Below are 25507 nucleotides of genomic sequence, written 5' to 3' on the forward strand. Positions count from 1 at the left end.
GGAATTTGTAGATTTAGATAAAGCTTTTGGCAATGTGGACTGGAATACGCTCTTTGAAATTCTGAAGGTAGCAAGGATAAAATACAGAAAGTGAAACGTTATTTTCAACTCGTACAAAAACCAGGCTGCAGTTATAAGAGTCGACAGATATTAAGCACTGGTTGAGAAGGTTGTGAGACAAGGTTGTAGCCTATCCTCCATGTTGTTCAAACTGCAAGCAATAAAAGAAACCGAGGAGATATTTGAAGAGGATATTAAATTTTAGAGTGAAGAAATAAAAACTTTGAGGTTTGTCTATGACAATATATTTGGAAGAGCAACTGAATGGCTTCGATATTGTCTTGAAAAGAGGTTATAAGGTGAACATCAACAAAAGTAAAACTTGAGACATGGAGTAGTTGAATTAATAATGTGATGCAGGAGGAAGCAGATAAGGAAATGAGATACTAAAACTAGTAGATGATCATCTTAAGTTAGAAGCTCTTCTATTCGTGTTTGCTTATAAATAGATTTGTTTTGGGAGAGTGTCCGCCTTATTAGTTACTGGTTAGCGTAACCAAAACATGCCCACTCGTAAATTTTCGAATTAAATAACTGTTCTACATTAACTTCTATGTGGTTGAAGATGACAAACTGTGAAAGAAAACAACTGCATTGAATTACATAAAATTCAGGAAATCCACAGCACGTGGTTCAAGGTATATATACAAAATTTTGTCCGTTTTTCAAATATGTAAATACTGTTTTTAAAAACTCAATTTGTCTGGAGTGCAGCCTTCTTCGGAACTGAGACATCGCCGATAAGTATTTCGGGCAAGAAGACAATTACGACTGAAGAATGCTGAAGTTTAGATGGGTTGATCAAGTAACTAAATATGAGAGACAGCTTGACTAAAAGAAGGGATTGGTTGAAAGGAGACACTCTGATGCATGAAAAGAATCGCCAATTTTGTATTGGAGGGAAGCACTGGGAGTAAAAGCTGTAGAGGAAGACTAAATCAATGAGCAGGTTCAACTGGATGTAAGTTGTAGTAGTTATTCAGAGATGAAAGGTCTTGTGCGGAATAAAGTAGTGTGAAGAGCTGCTTCAAGCCAGTCTTCAGACTGAAGATCACAACCAAAACACCAAGTTATTAGAGCCACAAAAATTCATCGAAAATACTTTGGGCAGAGACAGAAAATGGGGTTTCTAAGCTCTGTTGCTACCAGCTCCAACGGTGAATAGCACAACATAAAAAAATGAAATCGCCCCTCTCTCTCTAAAAATGGAAACATAAACTTACTTTTCAGTTTGATTCTCTTTATTTCCAAAACGCCGAATTATGTGACTAATTCTTTCATTCATCAGACGCATACATTGCTTCGTGATAGGCTGTGTCATTTACCCTCTCATTTCAAAACACGGAAGAAAACGGAAGCATTACACAAAGACACACCGACTGTACCCTATCAAACTTATACTTCAGCACATGTTGATTAAATTTTCATCCTTATGTGGGCTTAGTTTTAGTTCAGAAAACCATCACTACAGATGAAGGATGCTTATCGCCATCTTTCGAACTCTAAAAAGTCGAATCATTGGCATGAGGGACACAGCATCTTAATGACTGACCAGAATACCTAACTGCATATTCCAGTGGGATAACAGAAGACCTCTTACTCAAGTGCACACCACCAATGCCCTTAGGATTATATGGATAACTGAGTGGCCTGCCCTGATTCGTCACCCCTGGCACAAGTCTGAGATGTGATAGGAGGATGTATACTTTCATCTAAGTTGCCAGCCGAGGATCTTCGTGAAGCGACACAGTAGGTGTTTCAAGCATGCAAGAAATTCCTCAAGCTGACATTCGTAGGCTGTTTGCTCCCATGCTGCAATGAATACAAGAGGATAATCGTGCCGATGGAGGTCGCACCTCATACGTTGATGATGATGGACACCAGTTCTAAATGAAATGAAAGTTCGATAATTTAGTACTCATTATTTAATGAACATCTTAGTGAAGTTTGATAAATATCAGCCACCGAACGTCTAACACTTTCCATTTCTGTCAGTGTATATAGCCAAAACCTGTAGACTATAATCTAATATCAGATCTAGGTTGTAAGAGTTGCTCTGGTGCACAGAACAAATCCATGTTGGTATCACTTAGCGTCAATGTTTAATCGTCCGTCCCACATGTAATCTACGAAAAACATGGCTGCTGCCAGAGGATTAGTCAACCTGTAAATGGATGTGCATTGCTACACCGCTGGTTTATATGCGGTCCATTTTGTGCAACAATACTGTGGCAATAACACCATCAGTAGTCTGTAAAATGTTTCATCTTTCATCTTATGAGTCTTCTGCGGCATGCATTATAGAAATCAGTGCAATACCCTGTGGTTTACTTTCACAGGCTACTACGGTGCGGGGAACGAGGTTCTCATGCAAGAAGCACTTGTGCAGCGTGGACCTCTCGTTGTCGACTTCATGGTGTTAGACGACTTCCGGTCCTACACTAGCGGCGTCTACAAGCATGTCGAAACATCAGCCTCGACACGGGAATTCAACCCCTTCGCCGTAAGTATGGACTACACTGTATCATGGCCACGATTGGTTATAGAGGTGAGAAGCACATTAAGAGGAAAGTGCCCAGTGCACATACACGTGTGCTCAGCAAAAGTAACAAAGTCCTTGAGGTAAACATCAACCATCTCACTGTCAGCTATATAATGTTGGTAGTTCAAGCTGTAGCGTCAACGCACTAGTACTGCACTTGCGCCAGTAGAAATCGCAGCAGCTTGTAGACACTGCAGTTGCCGCCGACGCTACAGCCTGAACTATCAACATTGGCCTACTTATCACACTGAGACGGCAAATTTTTTATCGCAAAAATTCACTATTCGTGTTGCGTATGCGCGTAAGGCAATTCCCACTTACCGTGCCACTCTTCTCTGAAACAGCCGACACCTTCGCCTCTGAAACAGCCGGCATCTCATGGCGCCATTATAGTACAGTACCCATCAAAGCATTATTGCAATACTGTGCCTCTTGTCTTTTTATAGTACAGTACCCAACAAGTCATTATTGCAATACTGTGCCTCATCTCTTTTTTCGAAAACGCTCAGCATGTCGTTAAGATGTCCGCCGCTCGTGGTCTCGCGGTAGCGTTCTCGCTTCCCGAGCACGGGGTCCCGGGTTCGATTCCCGGCGGGGTCAGGGATTTTCACCTGCCTCGAGATGACTGGGTGTTTGTGTTGTCCTCATCATTTCATCATCATCCCGGAAAGTGGCGAAATTGGACTGAGCAAAGATTGGGTCATTGTACGGGCGCTGATAACCACGCAGTTGAGCGCCCCACAAACCAAACATCATCATCTCATGTCGCTTAGATACTGAATTGGTGCTTAATTCCATACAGCGTGTAGTTCCAGTATAACAATCCTCAATTAGGCCTTAAAAATTACGTATTGTTTCACCAAGGGAAACTTTAAGCACATATAATTGCAACACATATGGAAATCGAAGCGTTTAAAAGCCTGTTCAGTTGTCCTGATTTGGAGTCTAACTATAGCTTTTCAGTGCCCTGCTATTATTGTATAGTGGGTATTGTAAATTAATGACATGCATTCTCACACTTGTTATGCTTCTCTTTCAACAAACAGGACACATTTGCTAATGTATTGACTCCCTGGCAACAACGCTCACGTTCTTTGTGCACTTTTTCACTGAACTTAGAAAGTGTATGGCTATTTAGGTAACTCGTTTTTTAAGATGCTGTACTACAAAGTGAAACGCAGCCACTAGCTTTCTCAGTTGAAGTTGTCGATTCTGAAAGATGTTGTGTTTCTGTGGTTTATTAATATGTTCCCAATAATATGTAGTCTACTTGATGGACTTATATTCTCTCTCATAAATATTACCAGGAGTCTGTTCAAATGGTTCAAATAGCTCTGAGCACTATGGTACTTAACATACGAGGTCATCAGTCCCCTAGAACTTAGAACTACTTAAACGTAACTAACCTAAGGACGTCACAGACATCCATGCCCGAAGCAGGATTCGAACCTGCGACCGTAGCGGTCGCACGGTTCCAGAAAGAAGCGCGTAGAACCGCTCGGCCACACCGGCCGGCTCCAGGAGTCTGTCCTAAGAGTCATCAGGCTCATTGTCTTTGGTGTTTTGGCAGATGTTTGCAGTTTCGTTTTTAAAACGTGTCGGTGGAGTCAGTTCCAAACAAACTTTGTTTATAGTACACTTCATGCGACGCTCCATGTCAATGGAAAACATCGATCGGTTCGTTTCTCCACAGCAGTTTACCCTGTTGACCTTCTTTTCCCAAACTGAGGCATTCGTGGTAACACGTTCACACAAGTACACATGTAAAGCTGGTTAATGACTTCGGAGATGGTGTAACATAGGTCGCAAACGATTTCGCTGAAATCAAAAGCGCTGATAATCGCACGTCTTGTTCAACGCTAATCGTTAATCTGCCAGGCGGATTCGATATGGGGACAACAAACCTCCCTGTCGCGGAAGAGGCGATTCTAACTCGCACAGCTAATACTTATTTTTTTCGCCCCTGGACAAGAAGGGTAACGACACAAAGAGTGTCTAATTGCTACCGCCACTTGTGTCCTTAGAAAAAGAAGAAATGAACCTCTTCAGGCGTTGACACCTATCTATGCCTAACCCAAAACAACTACCCTGTTACTGGGTGGGGGGGGGGGGGGGGGGGGGAGTAAGAAAGAAAGAAATCAGGCAGAGGACACACGGGGGAGCGACGAAAGTGAAAGGAGTTGTGTAGGGCTTTTTTTGTTTTTTATGTACCACAATTCCAGGAGTCGCTCACACCTTCGGATGGTGGAACATTCAAACGTGTCTTTTCGATATTTTAATGGGAATTCCGTTTGTAGTTCATTAGCATCATGACGGCAAAGTCAGCATTAGCATCTCACAGCTTGGACGTTCCAGATGGAAGGTGGATCATGAAAGGCACTCCATAGAAAATTTGAAGAGAACTGCTTGTATCTGAGGTTGCAAATAAGTTTACAGTGTTGATCATTAAGGTGCGTCCAGTAACCCAGTTCCAATTTCTTGTTGGGGCCAAAAAGGTATGGTCATGTATCCAATTCACAGTGTTAGCTTTTGTTGCAGGGTAATGAATCACGTCTTGGAACAAAAGCGTCTGGAAAGTGATCTGAGCAGGTGTATGTCAGATAAGGAAACCCAAGATACGCTCTGCAAGCCTCCAGACGTCAGACGATGGACCACATGAGAATCACTGGGTATCTCTGTCGTCCACACCACAGTGAAAACATAGGGGTGTGTTAGCGAGGTGGATGCAGTGCAAACGAAACTAGTTGACCTGCTTGCCATTGATGGTGACAAACGGGCTGATTGGACACTGGTTTTGAGAAAGCCTGTATGTACTACTCTCCATACATCTGGGGAAACTTGTGTTCAGTGGGATTAGGGGCCCAGTACTTTTTTAATGGATCATCTGTATCTGGAGAATTAGTGGAAGTGGTAATTAGTGGAGGATGTAACTTAATTCCAGAAAGAAATACCGAAAGTGATAAAAGGGGAATGGAATGTACGATAACGTGACAGACTGACGCATATTCATGTGAAGTCAGTCCAGCGAGGCTCATCAGGCAATGGGCCCGGACTTTCATTTGGCAGCTAACAGGAAGGGATGTAACTCTGTCTGGCATGTGGAATAAGCCAACCCCATCACGCTCCCATGGGAGGGCAAGGGAGGCATATTGAACTTTGAATAACATCCAAGTACGGACAAAGGATCCCATCGTAATCAACATACAATGGGCAATGGTAATCAGGAACGGGAACACTCGTGCCACATGAGGGATGCGAGAAGCACAGTAGACACTCACGTTTCATGTGTGCTGTACAGTGTTGAGGGATCTAAGTCAGTGATCAACAAGGCCACCCAGATCATTTGGAGGAGAGTCTGCTGGTTGTCACCTCCAAACTGTGGAGATCGTTCATAAAATAAGCACCTAAGTAGCACACAGTGGTGACCACACTTATAGGAGCGACACATCTCTCAGGTAAGCCTTCAACAATGAGCAGAATCTGCGATTTGGAAAAGTTAAGAGAACTGTCCGATGCCTCCCCATATATTGTCATTCATGATAGAGCCAAGTGGGCATCATCCTCGCTGTGTAGGTACAGAACGAGATCATCAGCATAAAACATATAACAGAAGTAGTACATATGCATTGATAGGCCCACCAGATGTTGGCGAAGTCCCTGGAGAAGGTGTTCTAAAACCAGAGTGTAAAGTATCGTGGAAATGGAAAACCCTGTTTGACAGAGCGCTCGATCACTAGAGACAAGGTGAGGCGTCCATAGAGTATTCTTGAAGAGGTGCATTACCACTGTTACTATATGAGCCGGAGAACCCTTGTGCTGGAGGACTGTCTTCAGAAACATGTGAGTGACACAGTCAAATGCCTAACTGAAGTCAAATTATGCCAATGCACCAGGCACACATCACGACCTGGTGAGTGAGATCACATTCCTGTAATAGCAAAGGGCTGTATGAATATATCGCTGTTGAGTAGAGTAAAGGGCCAGTAATCACAAATCCATGACCCTCCAAGCGGTTTAGGGACCAGGATGATGACAATATCAAGGAAGATGGCTGGGATCGTCGTTGTTAGGGACATCAGTTCACGACAGATGGTACCAACTTTACAGTTGGTACCAACACATAACATTCGAGGAGGAGACCGTCAAACCCTGCGAACTTATCGGCAGCTCCCGCCTTGAGAGCTTCTAGGTTCATCTGTGGTCATGTTATAACGTTCTGTTCGGATCGTTACATTTAACTTAACTTTCTATTGCATGGAGTTCATTTTGATGAAAGAATATAACAGTTGCCAATTTCACAAAATTTATTGACAACTGAATTGGTCACGTTAACAAAAACACTGACTGACTTACTTCACAGATCTCTTTGACAGACTGAAAACAACAACTCAACAACTAACTTGCAGCCTCGCTGAATCGCTTTATATAGAATTTTAACAATAAATTTCAAAATAACCCATTATTAATTTTGTACAATTTTCATGTTACAATCAAAATTTACAAAAGTAAAGAAACTGATGTTACAGCTGAATAAGGTATAAAATACAATATCATATTACATAAATTTTTTAGTATCATCTGTAGTTTTAAATATTAAAAATCAATCTGAACTTTAATTACAGTCAGAATTTGCTTACTAACATTCAATGGCAGTACAAATCTCGTGCTTTATCCGACTACATACGTAAATTTTACAAATAAGGCATTAAATTATGAAAATCGGAACGTTGTGTGGTGTAACAATTGGAGTGTTAATTAGAAATGTAATTGCAAAGGATATTAATTACAGAGGATGACATAAAATAGATAAAAAATGAAAATACATCGCTTGGTAATAACTTTTAAGCTGTTTCTCAAGATAATGATGTTCTCTGTGTCAACCCACCAATCAACTGCAGTTAAGGTAATTAGAGGTGCCAACCAGTTATGCCAACATTTCTTGATTAAACATGTAACTCAGCACCTGTACAAAATTTTGTTAATGACAACAATCAAAAGTGGCTCTGAGCACTATGTGACTTAACTGCTGAGGTCGTCAGTCCCCTAGAAATTAGAATTACTTAAACCAAACTAACCTAAGGACATCACACACATCATGCCCGAGGCAGGATTAGAACCTGCGACCGTAGCCACCCCAGCTGGCTGACAACAATCCCCTGACAATCATGATAACATACGTCCTTCCAGAACATTCTATGTACTTTCACAATGAATATCAAATGTTTTAGCAAACTGTACTATATATGAAAGCGTTGGTATGTTGATAGACACACAAACACACACACAAAATTCAAGCTTTCGCAACCCACGCTTGCTTCATCAGGAGAGAGGGAAGGAGAGGGAAAGACGAAAGGATGTGCGTTTTAAGGGAGAGGGTAAGGAGTCATCCCAATCCTGGGAGCGGAAAGACTTACCTTAGGGGGAGAAAAGGACAGGTATACACTCTCACACATACACATATCCATCCGCACATATACAGACACAAGCAGACATAGAGTCCTTTTTTCCCCCTAAGGTAAGTCTCTCCGCTCCTGGAATTGGAATGACTCCTTACCCTCTCCCTTAAAACGCACATCCTTTCGTCTTTCTCTCTCCTTCCCTCTTTCCTGATGAAGCAACTGTGGGTTGTGAAAGCTTGAATTTTGTGTATGTGTTTGTGTTTGTTTGTGTGTCTATCAACATACCAACACTTTCGTTTGGTAAGTTACATCATCTTTGTTTTTAGATATATTTTTCCCACGTGGAATGTTTCCCTTTATTATATATATATATATATATATATATATATATATATATATATATATATATATATATATATATATGTATGTATGAATATGTATATTTAAAAAGAAAGATGATGAGACTTACCAAACAAAAGCGCTGGCAGGTTGATAGACACACAAACAAACACAAACATACACACAAAAATCTAGCTTTCGCAACCAACGGTTGCCTCGTCAGGAAAGAGGGAAGGAGAAGGGAAGACAAAAGGATATGGGTTTTAAGGGAGAGGGTAAGGAGTCATTCCAATCCCGGGAGCGGAAAGACTTACCTTAGGGGGAAAAAAGGACAGGTATACACTCGCACACACACACATATCCATCCGCATATACACAGACACAAGCAGACATTTGTAAAGGCAAAGAGTTTGGGCAGAGATGTCAGTCGGGACGGAAGTACAGAGGCAAAGATGATGTTGAAAGACAGGTGAGGTATGAGCGGCGGCAGATTGAAATTAGAAATTAGCGGAGATTGAGGCCTGGCGGGTAGCGAGAAGAGAGGATATGCTGAAGGGCAAGTTCCCATCTCCGGAGTTCAGACAGGTTGGTGTTAGTGGGAAGTATCCAGATAACCCGGACGGTGTAACACTGTGCCAAGATGTGCTGGCCGTGCACCAAGGCATGTTTAGCCACAGGGTGATCCTCATTGCCAACAAACACTGTCTGCCTGTGTCCATTCATGCGAATGGACAGTTTGTTGCTGGTCATTCCCACATAGAACGCTTCACAGTGTAGGCAGGTCAGTTGGTAAATCACGTGGGTGCTTTCACACGTGGCTCTGCCTTTGATCGTGTACACCTTCCGGGTTACAGGACTGGAATAGGTGGTGGTGGGAGGGTGCATGGGACAGGTTTTACACCGAGGGCGGTTACAGGGGTAGGAGCCAGAGGGTAGGGAAGGTGGTTTGGGGATTTCATAGGGATGAACTAAGAGGTTACGAAGGTTAGGTGGACGGCGGAAAGACACTCTTGGTGGAGTGGGGAGGATTTCATGAAGGATGGATCTCATTTCAGGGCAGGATTTGAGGAAGTCGTATCCCTGCTGGAGAGTCACATTCAGAATCTGATCCAGTCCCGGAAAGTATCCTGTCACAAGTGGGGCACTTTTGGGGTTCTTCTTGTGTCGAAGGTTCTGGGTTTGAGGAGATGAGGAAGTGGCTCTGGTTATTTGCTTCTGTACCAGGTCGGGAGGGTAGTTACGGGATGCAAAAGCTGTTTTCAGGTTGTTGGTGTAATGATTCAAGGATTCCGGACTGGAGCAGATTCGTTTGCCACGAAGACCTAGGCTGTAGGGAAGGGACCGTTTGATGTGGAATGGGTGGCAGCTGTCATAATGGAGGTACTGTTGCTTGTTGGTGGGTTTGATGTGGACGGACGTGTGAAGCTGGCCATTGGACAGGTGGAGGTCAACGTCAAGGAAAGTGGCATGGGATTTAGAGTAGGACCAGGTGAATCTGATGGAACCAAAGGAGTTGAGGTTGGAGAGGAAATTCTGGAGTTCTTCTTCACTGTGAGTCCAGATCATGAAAATGTCATCAATAAATCTGTACCAAACTTTGGGTTGGCAGGCCTGGGTAACCAAGAAGGCTTCCTCTAAGCGACCCATGAATAGGTTGGCGTACGAGGGGGCCATCCTGGTACCCATGGCTGTTCCCTTTAATTGTTGGTATGTCTGGCCTTCAAAAGTGAAGAAGTTGTGGGTCAGGATGAAGCTGGCTAAGGTAATGAGGAAAGAGGTTTTAGGTAGGGCGGCAGGTGATCGGCGTGAAAGGAAGTGCTCCATCGCAGCGAGGCCCTGGACATGCGGAATATTTGTGTATAAGGAAGTGGCATCAATGGTTACAAGGATGGTTTCCGGGGGTAAGAGACTGGGTAGGGATTCCAGGCGTTCGAGAAAGTGGTTGGTGTCTTTGATGAAGGATGGGAGACTGCATGTAATGGGTTGAAGGTGTTGATCTACGTAGGCAGAGATGCGTTCTGTGGGGGCTTGGTAACCAGCTACAATGGGACGGCCGGGATGATTGGGTTTGTGAATTTTGGGAAGAAGGTAGAAGGTAGGGGTGCGGGGTGTTGGTGGGGTCAGGAGGTTGATGGAGTCAGGTGAAAGGTTTTGTAGGGGGCCTAAGGTTCTGAGGATTCCTTGAAGCTCCGCCTGGACATCAGGAATGGGATTACCATGGCAAACTTTGTAAGTAGTGTTGTCTGAAAGCTGACACAGTCCCTCAGCCACGTACTCCCGATGATCAAGTACCACAGTCGTGGAACCCTTGTCCGCCGGAAGAATGACGATGGATTGGTCAGCCTTCAGATCACGGATGGCCTGGGCTTCAGCAGTGGTGATGTTGGGAGTAGGATTAAGGTTTTTTAAGAAGGATTGAGAGGCAAGGCTGGAAGTCAGAAATTCCTGGAAGGTTAGGAGAGGGTGATTTTGAGGAAGAGGAGGTGGGTCCCGCTGTGACGGAGGACGGAACTGTTCCAGGCATGGTTCAATTTGGATAGTATCTTGGGGAGTTGGATCATTAGGAGTAGGATTAGGATCATTTTTCTTCGTGGCAAAGTGATATTTCCAGCAGAGAGTACGGGTGTAGGACAGTAAATCTTTGACAAGGGCTGTTTGGTTAAATCTGGGAGTGGGGCTGAAGGTGAGGCCTTTGGATAGGACAGAGGTTTCGGATTGGGAGAGAGGTTTGGAGGAGAGGTTAACTACTGAATTGGGGTGTTGTGGTTCCAGATTGTGTTGATTGGAATTTTGAGGTTTTGGAGGGAGTGGAGCTGGAAGTGGGAGATTGAGTAGATGGGAGAGACTAGGTTTGTGTGCAATGAGAGGAGGTTGAGGTTTGCTGGAATGGTTGTGAAGGGTGAGTGAGTTGCCTTTCCGGAGGTGGGAAACCAGGAGATTGGATAGTTTTTTAAGGTGGAGGGTGGCATGCTGTTCTAATTTGCGGTTGGCCTGTAGGAGGATGCTCTGAACAACCGGTGTGGATGTGGGAGAGGAAAGATTGAGGACTTTTATTAGGGACAGGAGTTGATGGGTGTGTTGCTTGGCTGAGTGGATGTGTAGGTGAAGGATTAGGTGGGTGAGGGCAATGGATTGTTCGGTTTGGAACTGGTATAGGGACTGATGGAAAGAAGGGTTGCAGCCAGAGATGGGAACTTTAAGTGTGAGGCCTTTGGGGGTGATGCCAAATGTCAGACAAGCCTGAGAAAATAAAATATGGGAGTGTAATCTGGCTAGGGCGAAGGCATGTTTGCGGAGGGAATGTAAATAAAACTTAATGGGGTCGTTGTGGAGGTGTTGTGAGGGTGACATGGTACTAGAAGGTGGAAAGTGGAACATGAGGCTGAAATGAAAATGAAAATAAATATAAAAATATATGGGGAGAGATAAAGGTAAAACTAGAAATCAAATGGAGATCTGGGGTGAAAAAAGGCGAAAAAGGGTTGGTTAGAGCTGGGCTATGTTGATCCTACGGTGAACTTGTGTAGGTAGATAATGATGTGCATAAAGGTTAGGTGGTTGTGTTGCCGCCAAAACACGTTAAAGGGTGGAGAAATACGGGAAAATTTCGAAAAAACTACGTGAGGATGTATTAAAAGGGTGGTTTGGTGGTGGCAGATTATGGAAATGAAGCTAAAAATTGTCTGATGAAGAAATAATGACGTTAAAACCTGTGGGAAGCGGCTAAAAATGATCGATGATGTGAGAAAAACGGAAATGGAAATAAAGCAAAAGATATTAAAACTGGCCGAAAAGGTTGTTTAATAGCTGAAAGGAACTGTTTGTGAACTGGAAACGGCGGATTTTATAGCAGCGGTAGTGTTGAAAGCGGAAAAAAATTTTTGGTTATGGTTTGGAAGTGGGTTACGTATTATTACGTATTATTGAGTATATATCGGCGGGATAAAATTGTATACTGGATTACGGTAAAAAAGGAGAAGGTGAATAGAAAGTAAAACTGATGGCAAAAACAGAAGGAGGAAATAAGAAGACAGAAAAAACTACGAGATGTAACAGTGACAATAACAATAACAAACGTGATTGTTGGGTTCAAATTAATGATATGAATATAATAGAGGGAAACATTCCACGTGGGAAAAATATATTTAAAAAGAAAGATGATGAGACTTACCAAACAAAAGCGCTGGCAGGTCGATAGACACACAAACAAACACAAACATACACACAAAAATCTAGCTTTCGCAACCAACGGTTGCCTCGTCAGGAAAGAGGGAAGGAGAAGGGAAGACAAAAGGATATGGGTTTTAAGGGAGAGGGTAAGGAGTCATTCCAATCCCGGGAGCGGAAAGACTTACCTTAGGGGGAAAAAAGGACAGGTATACACTCGCACACACACACATATCCATCCGCATATACACAGACACAAGCAGACATTTGTAAAGGCAAAGAGTTTGGGCAGAGATGTCAGTCGGGACGGAAGTACAGAGGCAAAGATGATGTTGAAAGACAGGTGAGGTATGAGTGGCGGCAGATTGAAATTAGAAATTAGCGGAGATTGAGGCCTGGCGGATAGCGAGAAGAGAGGATATGCTGAAGGGCAAGTTCCCATCTCCGGAGTTCAGACAGGTTGGTGTTAGTGGGAAGTATCCAGATAACCCGGACGGTGTAACACTGTGCCAAGATGTGCTGGCCGTGCACCAAGGCATGTTTAGCCACAGGGTGATCCTCATTGCCAACAAACACTGTCTGCCTGTGTCCATTCATGCGAATGGACAGATTGTTGCTGGTCATTCCCACATAGAACGCTTCACAGTGTAGGCAGGTCAGTTGGTAAATCACGTGGGTGCTTTCACACGTGGCTCTGCCTTTGATTGTGTACACCTTCCGGGTTACAGGACTGGAATAGGTGGTGGTTGGAGGATGCATGGGACAGGTTTTACACCGAGGGCGGTTACAGGGGTAGGAGCCAGAGGGTAGGGAAGGTGGTTTGGGGATTTCATAGGGATGAACTAAGAGGTTACGAAGGTTAGGTGGACGGCGGAAAGACACTCTTGGTGGAGTGGGGAGGATTTCATGAAGGATGGATCTCATTTCAGGGCAGGATTTGAGGAAGTCGTATCCCTGCTGGAGAGTCACATTCAGAATCTGATCCAGTCCCGGAAAGTATCCTGTCACAAGTGGGGCACTTTTGGGGTTCTTCTGTGGAAGGTTCCGGGTTTGAGGAGATGAGGAAGTGGCTCTGGTTATTTGCTTCTGTACCAGGTCGGGAGGGTAGTTACGGGATGCAAAAGCTGTTTTCAGGTTGTTGGTGTAATGATTCAAGGATTCCGGACTGGAGCAGATTCGTTTGCCACGAAGACCTAGGCTGTAGGGAAGGGACCGTTTGATGTGGAATGGGTGGCAGCTGTCATAATGGAGGTACTGTTGCTTGTTGGTGGGTTTGATGTGGACAGACGTGTGAAGCTGGCCATTGGACAGGTGGAGGTCAACGTCAAGGAAAGTGGCATGGGATTTAGAGTAGGACCAGGTGAATCTGATGGAACCAAAGGAGTTGAGGTTGGAGAGGAAATTCTGGAGTTCTTCTTCACTGTGAGTCCAGATCATGAAAATGTCATCAATAAATCTGTACCAAACTTTGGGTTATCTGGATACTTCCCACTAACACCAACCTGTCTGAACTCCGGAGATGGGAACTTGCCCTTCAGCATATCCTCTCTTCTCGCTATCCGCCAGGCCTCAATCTCCGCTAATTTCTAATTTCAATCTGCCGCCGCTCATACCTCACCTGTCTTTCAACATCATCTTTGCCTCTGTACTTCCGTCCCGACTGACATCTCTGCCCAAACTCTTTGCCTTTACAAATGTCTGCTTGTGTCTGTGTATATGCGGATGGATATGTGTGTGTGTGCGAGTGTATACCTGTCCTTATTTCCCCCTAAGGTAAGTCTTTCCGCTCCCGGGATTGGAATGACTCCTTACCCTCTCCCTTAAAACCCATATCCTTTTGTCTTCCCTTCTCCTTCCCTCTTTCCTGACGAGGCAACCGTTGGTTGTGAAAGCTAGATTTTTGTGTGTATGTTTGTGTTTGTTTGTGTGTCTATCGACCTGCCAGCGCTTTTGTTTGGTAAGTCTCATCATCTTTCTTTTTAAATATATTTTTCCCACGTGGAATGTTTCCCTCTATTATATTCATATCATTAATTTGAACCCAACAATCACGTTTGTTATTGTTATTGTCACTGTTACATCTCGTAGTCTTTTCTGTCTTCTTATTTCCTCCTTCTGTTTTTGCCATCAGTTTTACTTTCTATTCACCTTCTCCTTTTTTACCGTAATCCAGTATACAATTTTATCCCGCCGATATATACTCAATAATACGTAATAATACGTAACCCACTTCCAAACCATAACCAAAAATTTTTTTCCGCTTTCAACACTACCGCTGCTATAAAATCCGCCGTTTCCAGTTCACAAACAGTTCCTTTCAGCTATTAAACAACCTTTTCGGCCAGTTTTAATATCTTTTGCTTTATTTCCATTTCCGTTTTTCTCACATCATCGATCATTTTTAGCCGCTTCCCACAGGTTTTAACGTCATTATTTCTTCATCAGACAATTTTTAGCTTCATTTCCATAATCAGCCACCACCAAACCACCCTTTTAATACATCCTCACGTAGTTTTTTCGAAATTTTCCCGTATTTCTCCACCTTTTAACGTGTTTTGGCGGCAACACAACCACCTAACCTTTATGCACATCATTATCTACCTACACAAGTTCACCATAGGATCAACATAGCCCAGCTCTAACCAACCCTTTTTCGCCTTTTTTCACCCCAGATCTCCATTTGATTTCTAGTTTTACCTTTATCTCTCCCCATATATTTTTATATTTATTTTCATTTTCATTTCAGCCTCATGTTCCACTTTCCACCTTCTAGTACCATGTCACCCTCACAACACCTCCACAACGACCCCATTAAGTTTTATTTACATTCCCTCCGCAAACATGCCTTCGCCCTAGCCAGATTACACTCCCATATTTTATTTTCTCAGGCTTGTCTGACATTTGGCATCACCCCCAAAGGCCTCACACTTAAAGTTCCCATCTCTGGCTGCAACCCTTCTTTCCATCAGTCCCTATACCAGTTCCAAACCGAACAATCCATTGCCCTCACCCACCTAATCCTTCACCTACACATCCACTCAGCCAAGCAACACACCCATCAACTCCTGTCCCTAATAAAAGTCCTCAATCTTTCCTCTCCCACATCCACACCGGTTGTTCAGAGCATCCTCCTACAGGCCAACCGCAAATTAGAACAGCATGCCACCCTCCACCTTAAAAAACTATCCAATCTCCTGGTTTCCCACCTCCGGAAAGGCAACTCACTCACCCTTCACAACCATTCCAGCAAACCTCAACCTCCTCTCATTGCACACAAACCTAGTCTCTCCCATCTACTCAATCTCCCACTTCCAGCTCCACTCCCTCCAAAACCTCAAAATTCCAATCAACACAATCTGGAACCACAACACCCCAATTCAGTAGTTAACCTCTCCTCCAAACCTCTCTCCCAATCCGAAACCTCTGTCCTATCCAAAGGCCTCACCTTCAGCCCCACTCCCAGATTTAACCAAACAGCCCTTGTCAAAGATTTACTGTCCTACACCCGTACTCTCTGCTGGAAATATCACTTTGCCACGAAGAAAAATGATCCTAATCCTACTCCTAATGATCCAACTCCCCAAGATACTATCCAAATTGAACCATGCCTGGAACAGTTCCGTCCTCCGTCACAGCGGGACCCACCTCCTCTTCCTCAAAATCACCCTCTCCTAACCTTCCAGGAATTTCTGACTTCCAGCCTTGCCTCTCAATCCTTCTTAAAAAACCTTAATCCTACTCCCAACATCACCACTGCTGAAGCCCAGGCCATCCGTGATCTGAAGGCTGACCAATCCATCGTCATTCTTCCGGCGGACAAGGGTTCCACGACTGTGGTACTTGATCGTCGGGAGTACGTGGCTGAGGGACTGTGTCAGCTTTCAGACAACACTACTTACAAAGTTTGCCATGGTAATCCCATTCCTGATGTCCAGGCGGAGCTTCAAGGAATCCTCAGAACCTTAGGCCCCCTACAAAACCTTTCACCTGACTCCATCAACCTCCTGACCCCACCAACACCCCGCACCCCTACCTTCTACCTTCTTCCCAAAATTCACAAACCCAATCATCCCGGCCGTCCCATTGTAGCTGGTTACCAAGCCCCCACAGAACGCATCTCTGCCTACGTAGATCAACACCTTCAACCCATTACATGCAGTCTCCCATCCTTCATCAAAGACACCAACCACTTTCTCGAACGCCTGGAATCCCTACCCAGTCTCTTACCCCCGGAAACCATCCTTGTAACCATTGATGCCACTTCCTTATACACAAATATTCCGCATGTCCAGGGCCTCACTGCGATGGAGCACTTCCTTTCACGCCGATCACCTGCCGCCCTACCTAAAACCTCTTTCCTCATTACCTTAGCCAGCTTCATCCTGACCCACAACTTCTTCACTTTTGAAGGCCAGACATACCAACAATTAAAGGGAACAGCCATGGGTACCAGGATGGCCCCCTCGTACGCCAACCTATTCATGGGTCGCTTAGAGGAAGCCTTCTTGGTTACCCAGGCCTGCCAACCCAAAGTTTGGTACAGATTTATTGATGACATTTTCATGATCTGGACTCACAGTGAAGAAGAACTCCAGAATTTCCTCTCCAACCTCAACTCCTTTGGTTCCATCAGATTCACCTGGTCCTACTCTAAATCCCATGCCACTTTCCTTGACGTTGACCTCCACCTGTCCAATGGCCAGCTTCACACGTCCGTCCACATCAAACCCACCAACAAGCAACAGTACCTCCATTATGACAGCTGCCACCCATTCCACATCAAACGGTCCCTTCCCTACAGCCTAGGTCTTCGTGGCAAACGAATCTGCTCCAGTCCGGAATCCTTGAATCATTACACCAACAACCTGAAAACAGCTTTTGCATCCCGTAACTACCCTCCCGACCTGGTACAGAAGCAAATAACCAGAGCCACTTCCTCATCTCCTCAAACCCAGAACCTTCGACACAAGAAGAACCCCAAAAGTGCCCCACTTGTGACAGGATACTTTCCGGGACTGGATCAGATTCTGAATGTGACTCTCCAGCAGGGATACGACTTCCTCAAATCCTGCCCTGAAATGAGATCCATCCTTCATGAAATCCTCCCCACTCCACCAAGAGTGTCTTTCCGCCGTCCACCTAACCTTCGTAACCTCTTAGTTCATCCCTATGAAATCCCCAAACCACCTTCCCTACCCTCTGGCTCCTACCCCTGTAACCGCCCTCGGTGTAAAACCTGTCCCATGCACCCTCCCACCACCACCTATTCCAGTCCTGTAACCCGGAAGGTGTACACGATCAAAGGCAGAGCCACGTGTGAAAGCACCCACGTGATTTACCAACTGACCTGCCTACACTGTGAAGCGTTCTATGTGGGAATGACCAGCAACAAACTGTCCATTCGCATGAATGGACACAGGCAGACTGTGTTTGTTGGCAATGAGGATCACCCTGTGGCTAAACATGCCTTGGTGCACGGCCAGCACATCTTGGCACAGTGTTACACCGTCCGGGTTATCTGGATACTTCCCACTAACACCAACCTGTCTGAACTCCGGAGATGGGAACTTGCCCTTCAGCATATCCTCTCTTCTCGCTATCCGCCAGGCCTCAATCTCCGCTAATTTCTAATTTCAATCTGCCGCCGCTCATACCTCACCTGTCTTTCAACATCATCTTTGCCTCTGTACTTCCGTCCCGACTGACATCTCTGCCCAAACTCTTTGCCTTTACAAATGTCTGCTTGTGTCTGTGTATATGCGGATGGATATGTGTGTGTGTGCGAGTGTATACCTGTCCTTTTTTCCCCCTAAGGTAAGTCTTTCCGCTCCCGGGATTGGAATGACTCCTTACCCTCTCCCTTAAAACCCATATCCTTTTGTCTTCCCTTCTCCTTCCCTCTTTCCTGACGGGGCAACCGTTGGTTGCGAAAGCTAGATTTTTGTGTGTATGTTTGTGTTTGTTTGTGTGTCTATCGACCTGCCAGCGCTTTTGTTTGGTAAGTCTCATCATCTTTCTTTTTAAATATATATGCATGGAAGAAGGAACTGTGTGTGTGTGTGTGTGTGTGTGTGTGTGTGTGTGTGTGTGTGTGTGTGTGTGTGTGTGTGTGTGTCTGTCTGTCTGTGTCTAAGGTGGTATCAGTCTCTTCATTAGAGTCTTGGGGAAGGCTGTATCGTTATAATGTCTTCCTGAAGTTCTTAAACCATGTCCTCTGGTATATAGTGTTAACAGTGAGTGCCTCTGCCTCCTCAATTAAAGTTGGGAGATGTGGGATGGCAGCGTACAGCAGCCAGGTGAAATATGAATGGAAAGCGTGATCAGTGGTGCATTGCATAATATATCGTCATCCTTCCGCATTGGTGAGTTTGTATATGAGATCTTTACGACAAGTCCAGTGTTCTATGAGGAGGTGGTACATTGATAGTATTTTGTGAGTCATACAGTAATGGGAGCAGAACCGGACAAGAGTCCCTTCCAAATGTCATGTGAGTGAAGTGGTCCGCACTTTAGCGTGATGCATTATTGCCTGATGGAAAGGAGAAAATGTCATCAAAGTGCAGTCATGTAGGATCTTGTAGTAAAAGTCCATAGTGCTCACACGCCAAGCCTTGACATGTTAGCCATAACTCATCAATGCCTGCATAGAGTTTCATGCAGGATAGCCACCAGGATAGGGTGGATGTGTAGGCGGGGTGGCATCAATGACAGAGGGCCCGCACATCCTCAGCAATCTGTCAGCAGTCATGGACAGTCAGGTTGGCAATGTTTAATTTCCACAGTCCACAACTGTGCCACACCTGTTGATAAGTGAGAGTGACATTGCAGATGTAGGCCTCATTGTCAGAAAAAGCCAGAAGCTAAATTTTGACATGTCGAGTGTCTCCAGCAAGGGAATGTGTTAGATATGTACAGTCAACTGGACAAGTGCGCCGTATAGTATATGAAACCTGCATGGGTGCCATGAACCTCCACCTATGTGTTGATAAACTGAAGTTGGTCGATGATGACAGAGAGGGCTGCATGCAGGAAATGTCGTGAGTGTTGATCAGTAGGCCCTTGTGTGGTGTAGAAGTCCCTACCAAGAACCATGTCATCCAGGCGACCCTAAAAAAGCGACCTTACTTTGTCAGCAAAGAAGATGTGTTATTCTGACATTGACTGGAGCTGGACAGTGCATATACATTTGGGAGCCAGAAACCAAACAGCGTGAGGGCCACACCCCTGGCATCAGAAAGGTACACTACATCTTCAGTGGGGAGCCATGCAAGGAGGAGCAGGACTCCACTACCGTTATCAGGGGCATGGGAGATGTGGGCCGTATAGCAAGTTGGAGCATAGAAATCAGTAATGATCACTTCTCATGGAAGGGCAATGTTGACATCAGCAGTGTACATGGTGTCTCTGAACATTGCCAGTTTATGTGGAGCCTGAGTGATGGCCAGATTCATCATCATAATGTGGTAGTGTAGTGGATGGGATCTCCCTAATGACACAGAGGGTCCTGCGGAGATGTCCAGCTGTTTTGAAACATTCAGTGCAACCACTGTGGTTGCAATCACTGGCTGGAAGCTGGGTGGGGCATCAACATGGGGCACACCCCGACAGGTGAACCAGCATCCCAATCTGCTACATCATCAACATCGTCAGCCGAGGAGATCCAAACTTGTGGCAGGTGACTGCCACACCAATCAAGGGCTAAGGATGGTGACACTACCATGATTAGATCTGGGGAACATCCCTCCATGTAATCTGTCATTATCAGGTGGGATCACGGGCGGTGGAAAGTATGCTCCCCAGACGGGACATTGAGAGCAGCCACTATTGTCAGGGTGCTCAAAGGAGATCAGTGTCTGGTATCTGGTCGACTACCCGTGATGCTACATGAAGAAGTGTGTTGTTGGAGGGCTTTGACTTTGCTTCTTCTGTTTTTGGGGCGCCCTCTGCTTTCAGAGGTTCTGTTCTTTGTTGGAATGTGGCCATTTGTCATCTGAACTTATGCCCATCTGAAGGAAAGCAGAGGTAGGCACCATACTTAGTTTGCTGTCCATTGCAGTGGACAGGCTGTTCATTGACCTCTGTAGAGTTGTTGGTCTCATTGCCATCAGAGGAGATGGTGCAAGTGAGGTATCATTTGCTCCATCATTACTGAGGGGAAGTTCCAACAGAAGAACAGGTGATTCCTGAAGTGACGCATCCATGTTGTGCATGGCTGATGCGCAGGTGTTGGGTAAAGCAGTGACCATCAGTTTGGGAGCTGTGTCATCAGTTGGGATCTGGAACAAATGACAACAGAGACAATCAGACCTAACATTGTCCTGTTGTCCGCATATATGTCTTTGCTGTATATGTCTTTGCTGGACATGATACATGATGATGGCTCATGCACCATCTATCAGCAGACAGGATGGTACATGTTTTGACAGTTCAATCTGATCACTCAGACATCATTTAAAATGTGGTATGTTGTGAACATCTGCCATTTTTCCATGATGTGGCCCACTATGTTGCCATGGGATTGGAAGGCTTCAACAATCACATATTGTGCCATCTCAAAAGGGAGTTTGAACAGCCAAATTGTTCGAAAACCAGAACCAGTGTGGTCTTCCATCACCTCCCCAATTTGCCTGTCAGAATGTTTAAACTTTGGTCTGTGTGAGTGCTCTCGAACTACATCAGTGCATGCTTACTCCATAGTCATTTTAATGTAGATGATGCTGCTGGTGATAGAGAAGTAGATACCTATCACTTCTTGTGAGACCAGGTGCAGCTCTTCACGAATTAATTGTTCAGTTTCATAAGTGCATGTTCATGTAACTTTGTCATGGAATGTAACTTAAGTGTCACTCAGTGGTAAGAGTACAACATGAGGTACAATATTCATGAACACTATACAACACAAACACTGTGATGCACATATAAACAACTTCATTAGCAGACCACTGTCTAGCTTGTATAGTTAGTCCACACATGACCATGGTCAAAAGCAACCGCCACTCTTCTTGTTGCCACCCCATTACCCCCCCCCCCCAATCTGAGATTGAATATGTGCATCCCAACCGTCTGCGTGTAGTGACTGAAGTTTTCTAAATGTTTACAAATCATATAACTGAGCCAGAACTTGGATACCAGCCCAGTATTCACCTAGTAGGATGTAGGAAACCGTCTAAAAAAACCACATCCAGCCTGGGCTGTACATCAACCCTCATTATTGATCCACCAGACAGATTCGATCTAGGGCCATCAAACCTCCCTGTCATGGAAGCAGCACTTTTAACACACATGGCTATTCAGGTGGGTTGTCCGAAAATACATAGTTTGGGCCCAAATATGCATCGAAGCTTCAGACTGGTGGTGTCAAGGTTTCTTAAAACTCATCCATCAGTATAAAATAGATGCAATGACTACACTTGTGAAACTTTTGTTGGGAGGAGCAGTAACCTCAGTGTCTTTGCACGAAAACCCTTGTCTGAAAACTGCTTGACGGGCACTGTTGTACTTGCATGTTTGAGAATGGTTCACAAGTTCAGATATAGTGAATTCCATTATAGCACTATTCATGCTGTAATTGTAAAAAGAAGTAGAAAACTTTGAAATCTGTTTTAATTTAGAGTGCAAACAAGCAGTGTAGATACTGAAGGACGAAATGAAAAAAGTGTGGCTGTGCACTTGGTGTTTCAATTATAGTGTAGCTTTGTGTGAAAAGAGTTGTTACAGGAGTAGCATCCTTGACAGTAATCATTGCACCCCACAGAAAACAATCAATACAGATAAGATATAGTGGTCACGGAACATGTCCTCTTCTACCAATACATTATTTCAGCATGTGGTGACCAGTGGTGTCACGCTTCTACATCAGAAAGAATTGCAATTATGTCATGTTCAGCAACATTACCAATGAATCCCCAGTAGTACCTTATTTAAAACAGTAGGAAGAAGGTCTCTGAGAAAAAGTAGATAGATTGGTCCTGTTAGTTGGGTTAGCATTAGATCTAGCCTAATGATGTGATCACAGTTTATCCCAGCTCATAACTCCGCACTGCACCTGTGCTGGTAACTTATATAATTTATGGTGCATTTCTTGTACATACATACAGGGTTGGACAAAATTATATAAACAGCAAGAGAAATGAATGCTTGAACATGAATGCAGATGCTAGCAAAGCCTGCTGGTTGTGCTCCTGTATTTGACCATAAACAGCAGCTGTGAATGTGTTGCAAGTGTTAGTCATGGTCAGAGCAGTGTTATGTGTAGTTATGGGTGCTTTATGTTAGACCTAAATGAACTGGAACATAGGCAAGCTCTTAGTGCTTGCATGGCAAGTGCCTCCATAGCCAAGGTAGCTGATGTGATTGGTGTTTCAAGATGCACAAAACCGAAAATTTACACCACATACAGGGAAAGAGGAAAAAAATCATCCACTATGTCACAATGTGTCCAAAAGTGTGTGTTGAATGATTGTGACAGATGGTCATTGATGAGGATTGTGACAAATAATAAGAGGATGACAGCCACAAAAGTCACTGTTGAGCTGAATGTGGCACCTTCGAACTTTGTCAGCATGAAAACAACACAAAATAGAGCTCCATAACGTGAGTTGGAATATCAAAACCACTTGTCAGTGATTCAAATGTCATGGTAGGAGAACACGGTGCGAAAGGCAAAAAATTTGAATTATGGAACTACGGAAGTAAGTCATTCAGTAGGATGAGTCTTGCACACTGTCTCTAACTTCAGGCTGAGTTTACGTCCCAAGAATAAAATAAGGCTGGGATTCAGTTATGATTTGTGCAGCAATACCTTGGTACTCCTCGGGTGCCGTGGATACTCTGTCAAGGATTATGTGATCACTTTGGCTTGTCATGTCCATCTCATGGTACGATATTTGTTCCACAATGGTAATGCTGTGTTCCAAGACAACAGGGCCACTGTTCCACAGCTTCCATTAGCCAGGACTACTTTTGTGAGCACAAGGACCAATTGTCACATCTCCCCTGGCCACCACAGTCACTAGACCTCAGTATTATTGAGTCTTTGTGGACTGATTTGAAGAGAAGGATGCACTCCCACTACACACCTCCACTACCGTTACCTGAACTTGACACAATTTTGCTGGTAGAATGGTATAAGATTCCCTTTAAAATCATACAGGACTTGTATTTATCCATTCTGAGATGACTGAAAGCTATTTTTATGCCAACATTTTTCTACACCAAATTAGGCATGGTAATTTATTGTGTTTTTCGTTGGTGTTTCCACATTTTTGTCCAATGTCTTTTGCAAACAAGCACAGATCATAACCATCTAGAAAAAAGGAAGTGGAAGTTATTGACAGAACTACCATCATATATCACTCACATTTATTTAAAGTAGAATCAGCTTGTGTTCCAAAACAGCTGAACATGGAAAACTCATCTCTATCATTACATACACTCATGAACCAAATGATTAGACCATCTGATTAATAATTCACTGGTCCACCACTGGAACACAATACAACAGTGATAATGCATAGCATGGGTTTGACAAATTCTGGATTGCTTTCCAGAGAAGAAACGAAGTATTAGGGTTTAACATCTCATTAACACCACACTTATTAAAAATGAAGCACAAACTCAGCTTATGAAAGGATATCAGCTGTGCTCTTTTCACAGAAACCATTCCAGCATTTACTTGCTTGGATCAATTTAGGGAAATCATGGGAAACTTAAATTGGGATGGCCAAATGGCGATTAAATAGTTGTCCTCCTGAAGGTGAGTATTTTCCAGAGAATGTGGAACTCAATGTCTACACACAGGTCACAACATTTCCTTAAATTACTGTTCAGTGGTTTTTTAGTTCAGGGATGGCACCCAGTAGCACCTCAGATGTATCCCACTAGGTTCAAATCAGGTGAATTTGTTGGCTAAGACATCAATGTGAGTCCATTATCATGCTCCTCAAACCACTATAACACAATTCTGGTCTTGTGACACAGATAGTTATTCTGCTGAAAGATCCCTTCCCCTTTGAAGAAAACGTCAGACATGAAGGTAATTAGTTGGTCCATAGTCGTGTTCATGTAGTCCATAGTTGTCATGGTTCCTTTGGTTACTATCACAGGTCCCATGGAAGGCCTGGTGAATGTCCCCCGTAGCATCGTACCTGGATTACCATGTACCCAGACACAACCATCAGCCTGTATTTCTTGGTTTCCAAAAAGCATTTGACTCAGTACCAAACCTACACTCACTGTCAAAAGCACAATCATACGGGGTATCAAGTGAAATTTGTGACTGGATTGAGGTGGATCCAACATGTTATCTTGGATGGAGAGTATTAGTCAGATGTAGAAGTAACTTCAAGTATGCCCCACAGAAGTGCATTGGGCCTTTGCTGTTCATGTTGCATATTAATGGCCTTGCATACAATATTTATAATAAAATCAGGCTTTTTGTAGATGACGCAGTTATGACCTGAAAGAAACTGCATAAATATTGAGTCAGATCTTAATAAGATTTCAAAGTGGTGCAGAGATTGGTAAATTGCTTTAACTGTTCAGAAATGTGAAATTTTGCACTTCACAAAAGAAAAAATGCAGCAGCCTATGACTATAATATCAGTGAGTCACTGTTGGAATTGGCCAACTCATACAAATATCTGGATGCAACACTTTGTAGGGATATGAAATGGAGTTCAAATGGTTCAAGTGGCTCTGAGCACTATGGGACTTAACATCTGAGGTCATCAGTACCCTAGAACTTAGAACTACTTAAACCTAACTAATCTAAACACGTCACAGACATCCATGCCCGAAGCAGGATTCGAACCTGCGACCGTAGCGGTCGCGCGGTTCCAGACTGAAGTGCCTAGAACCACTCGGCCACAGTGGCCAGCTGAAATGGAGTGATCACATAGTTTCAGTCATGGGTGAAGCAGTTGGTAGACTTCAGTTTACTGATAGAATACTGTCAATTTACAAAGGAGATAGCTTACAAAACACTTGTGCGGCCAGTTCT

General features: G+C 44.1%; 1 protein-coding gene across 1 annotated transcript in view; it reads left to right on the top strand.

Moving 5' to 3' along the window:
* The window catches only part of LOC126161864 (dipeptidyl peptidase 1-like), an 84399-nt gene that overhangs the window by 54755 nt on the left and 4137 nt on the right, over window positions 1–25507 (top strand). The window contains exon 9 of the mRNA XM_049917984.1: window positions 2400–2563. Within this exon, the coding sequence (XP_049773941.1) occupies window positions 2400–2563 (164 nt within the window). The remainder of the gene's footprint in view (window positions 1–2399; window positions 2564–25507) is intronic.

The sequence above is a fragment of the Schistocerca cancellata genome, chromosome 1, assembly GCF_023864275.1.
Source record: "Schistocerca cancellata isolate TAMUIC-IGC-003103 chromosome 1, iqSchCanc2.1, whole genome shotgun sequence".
Lineage (NCBI taxonomy): Eukaryota > Metazoa > Arthropoda > Insecta > Orthoptera > Acrididae > Schistocerca > Schistocerca cancellata.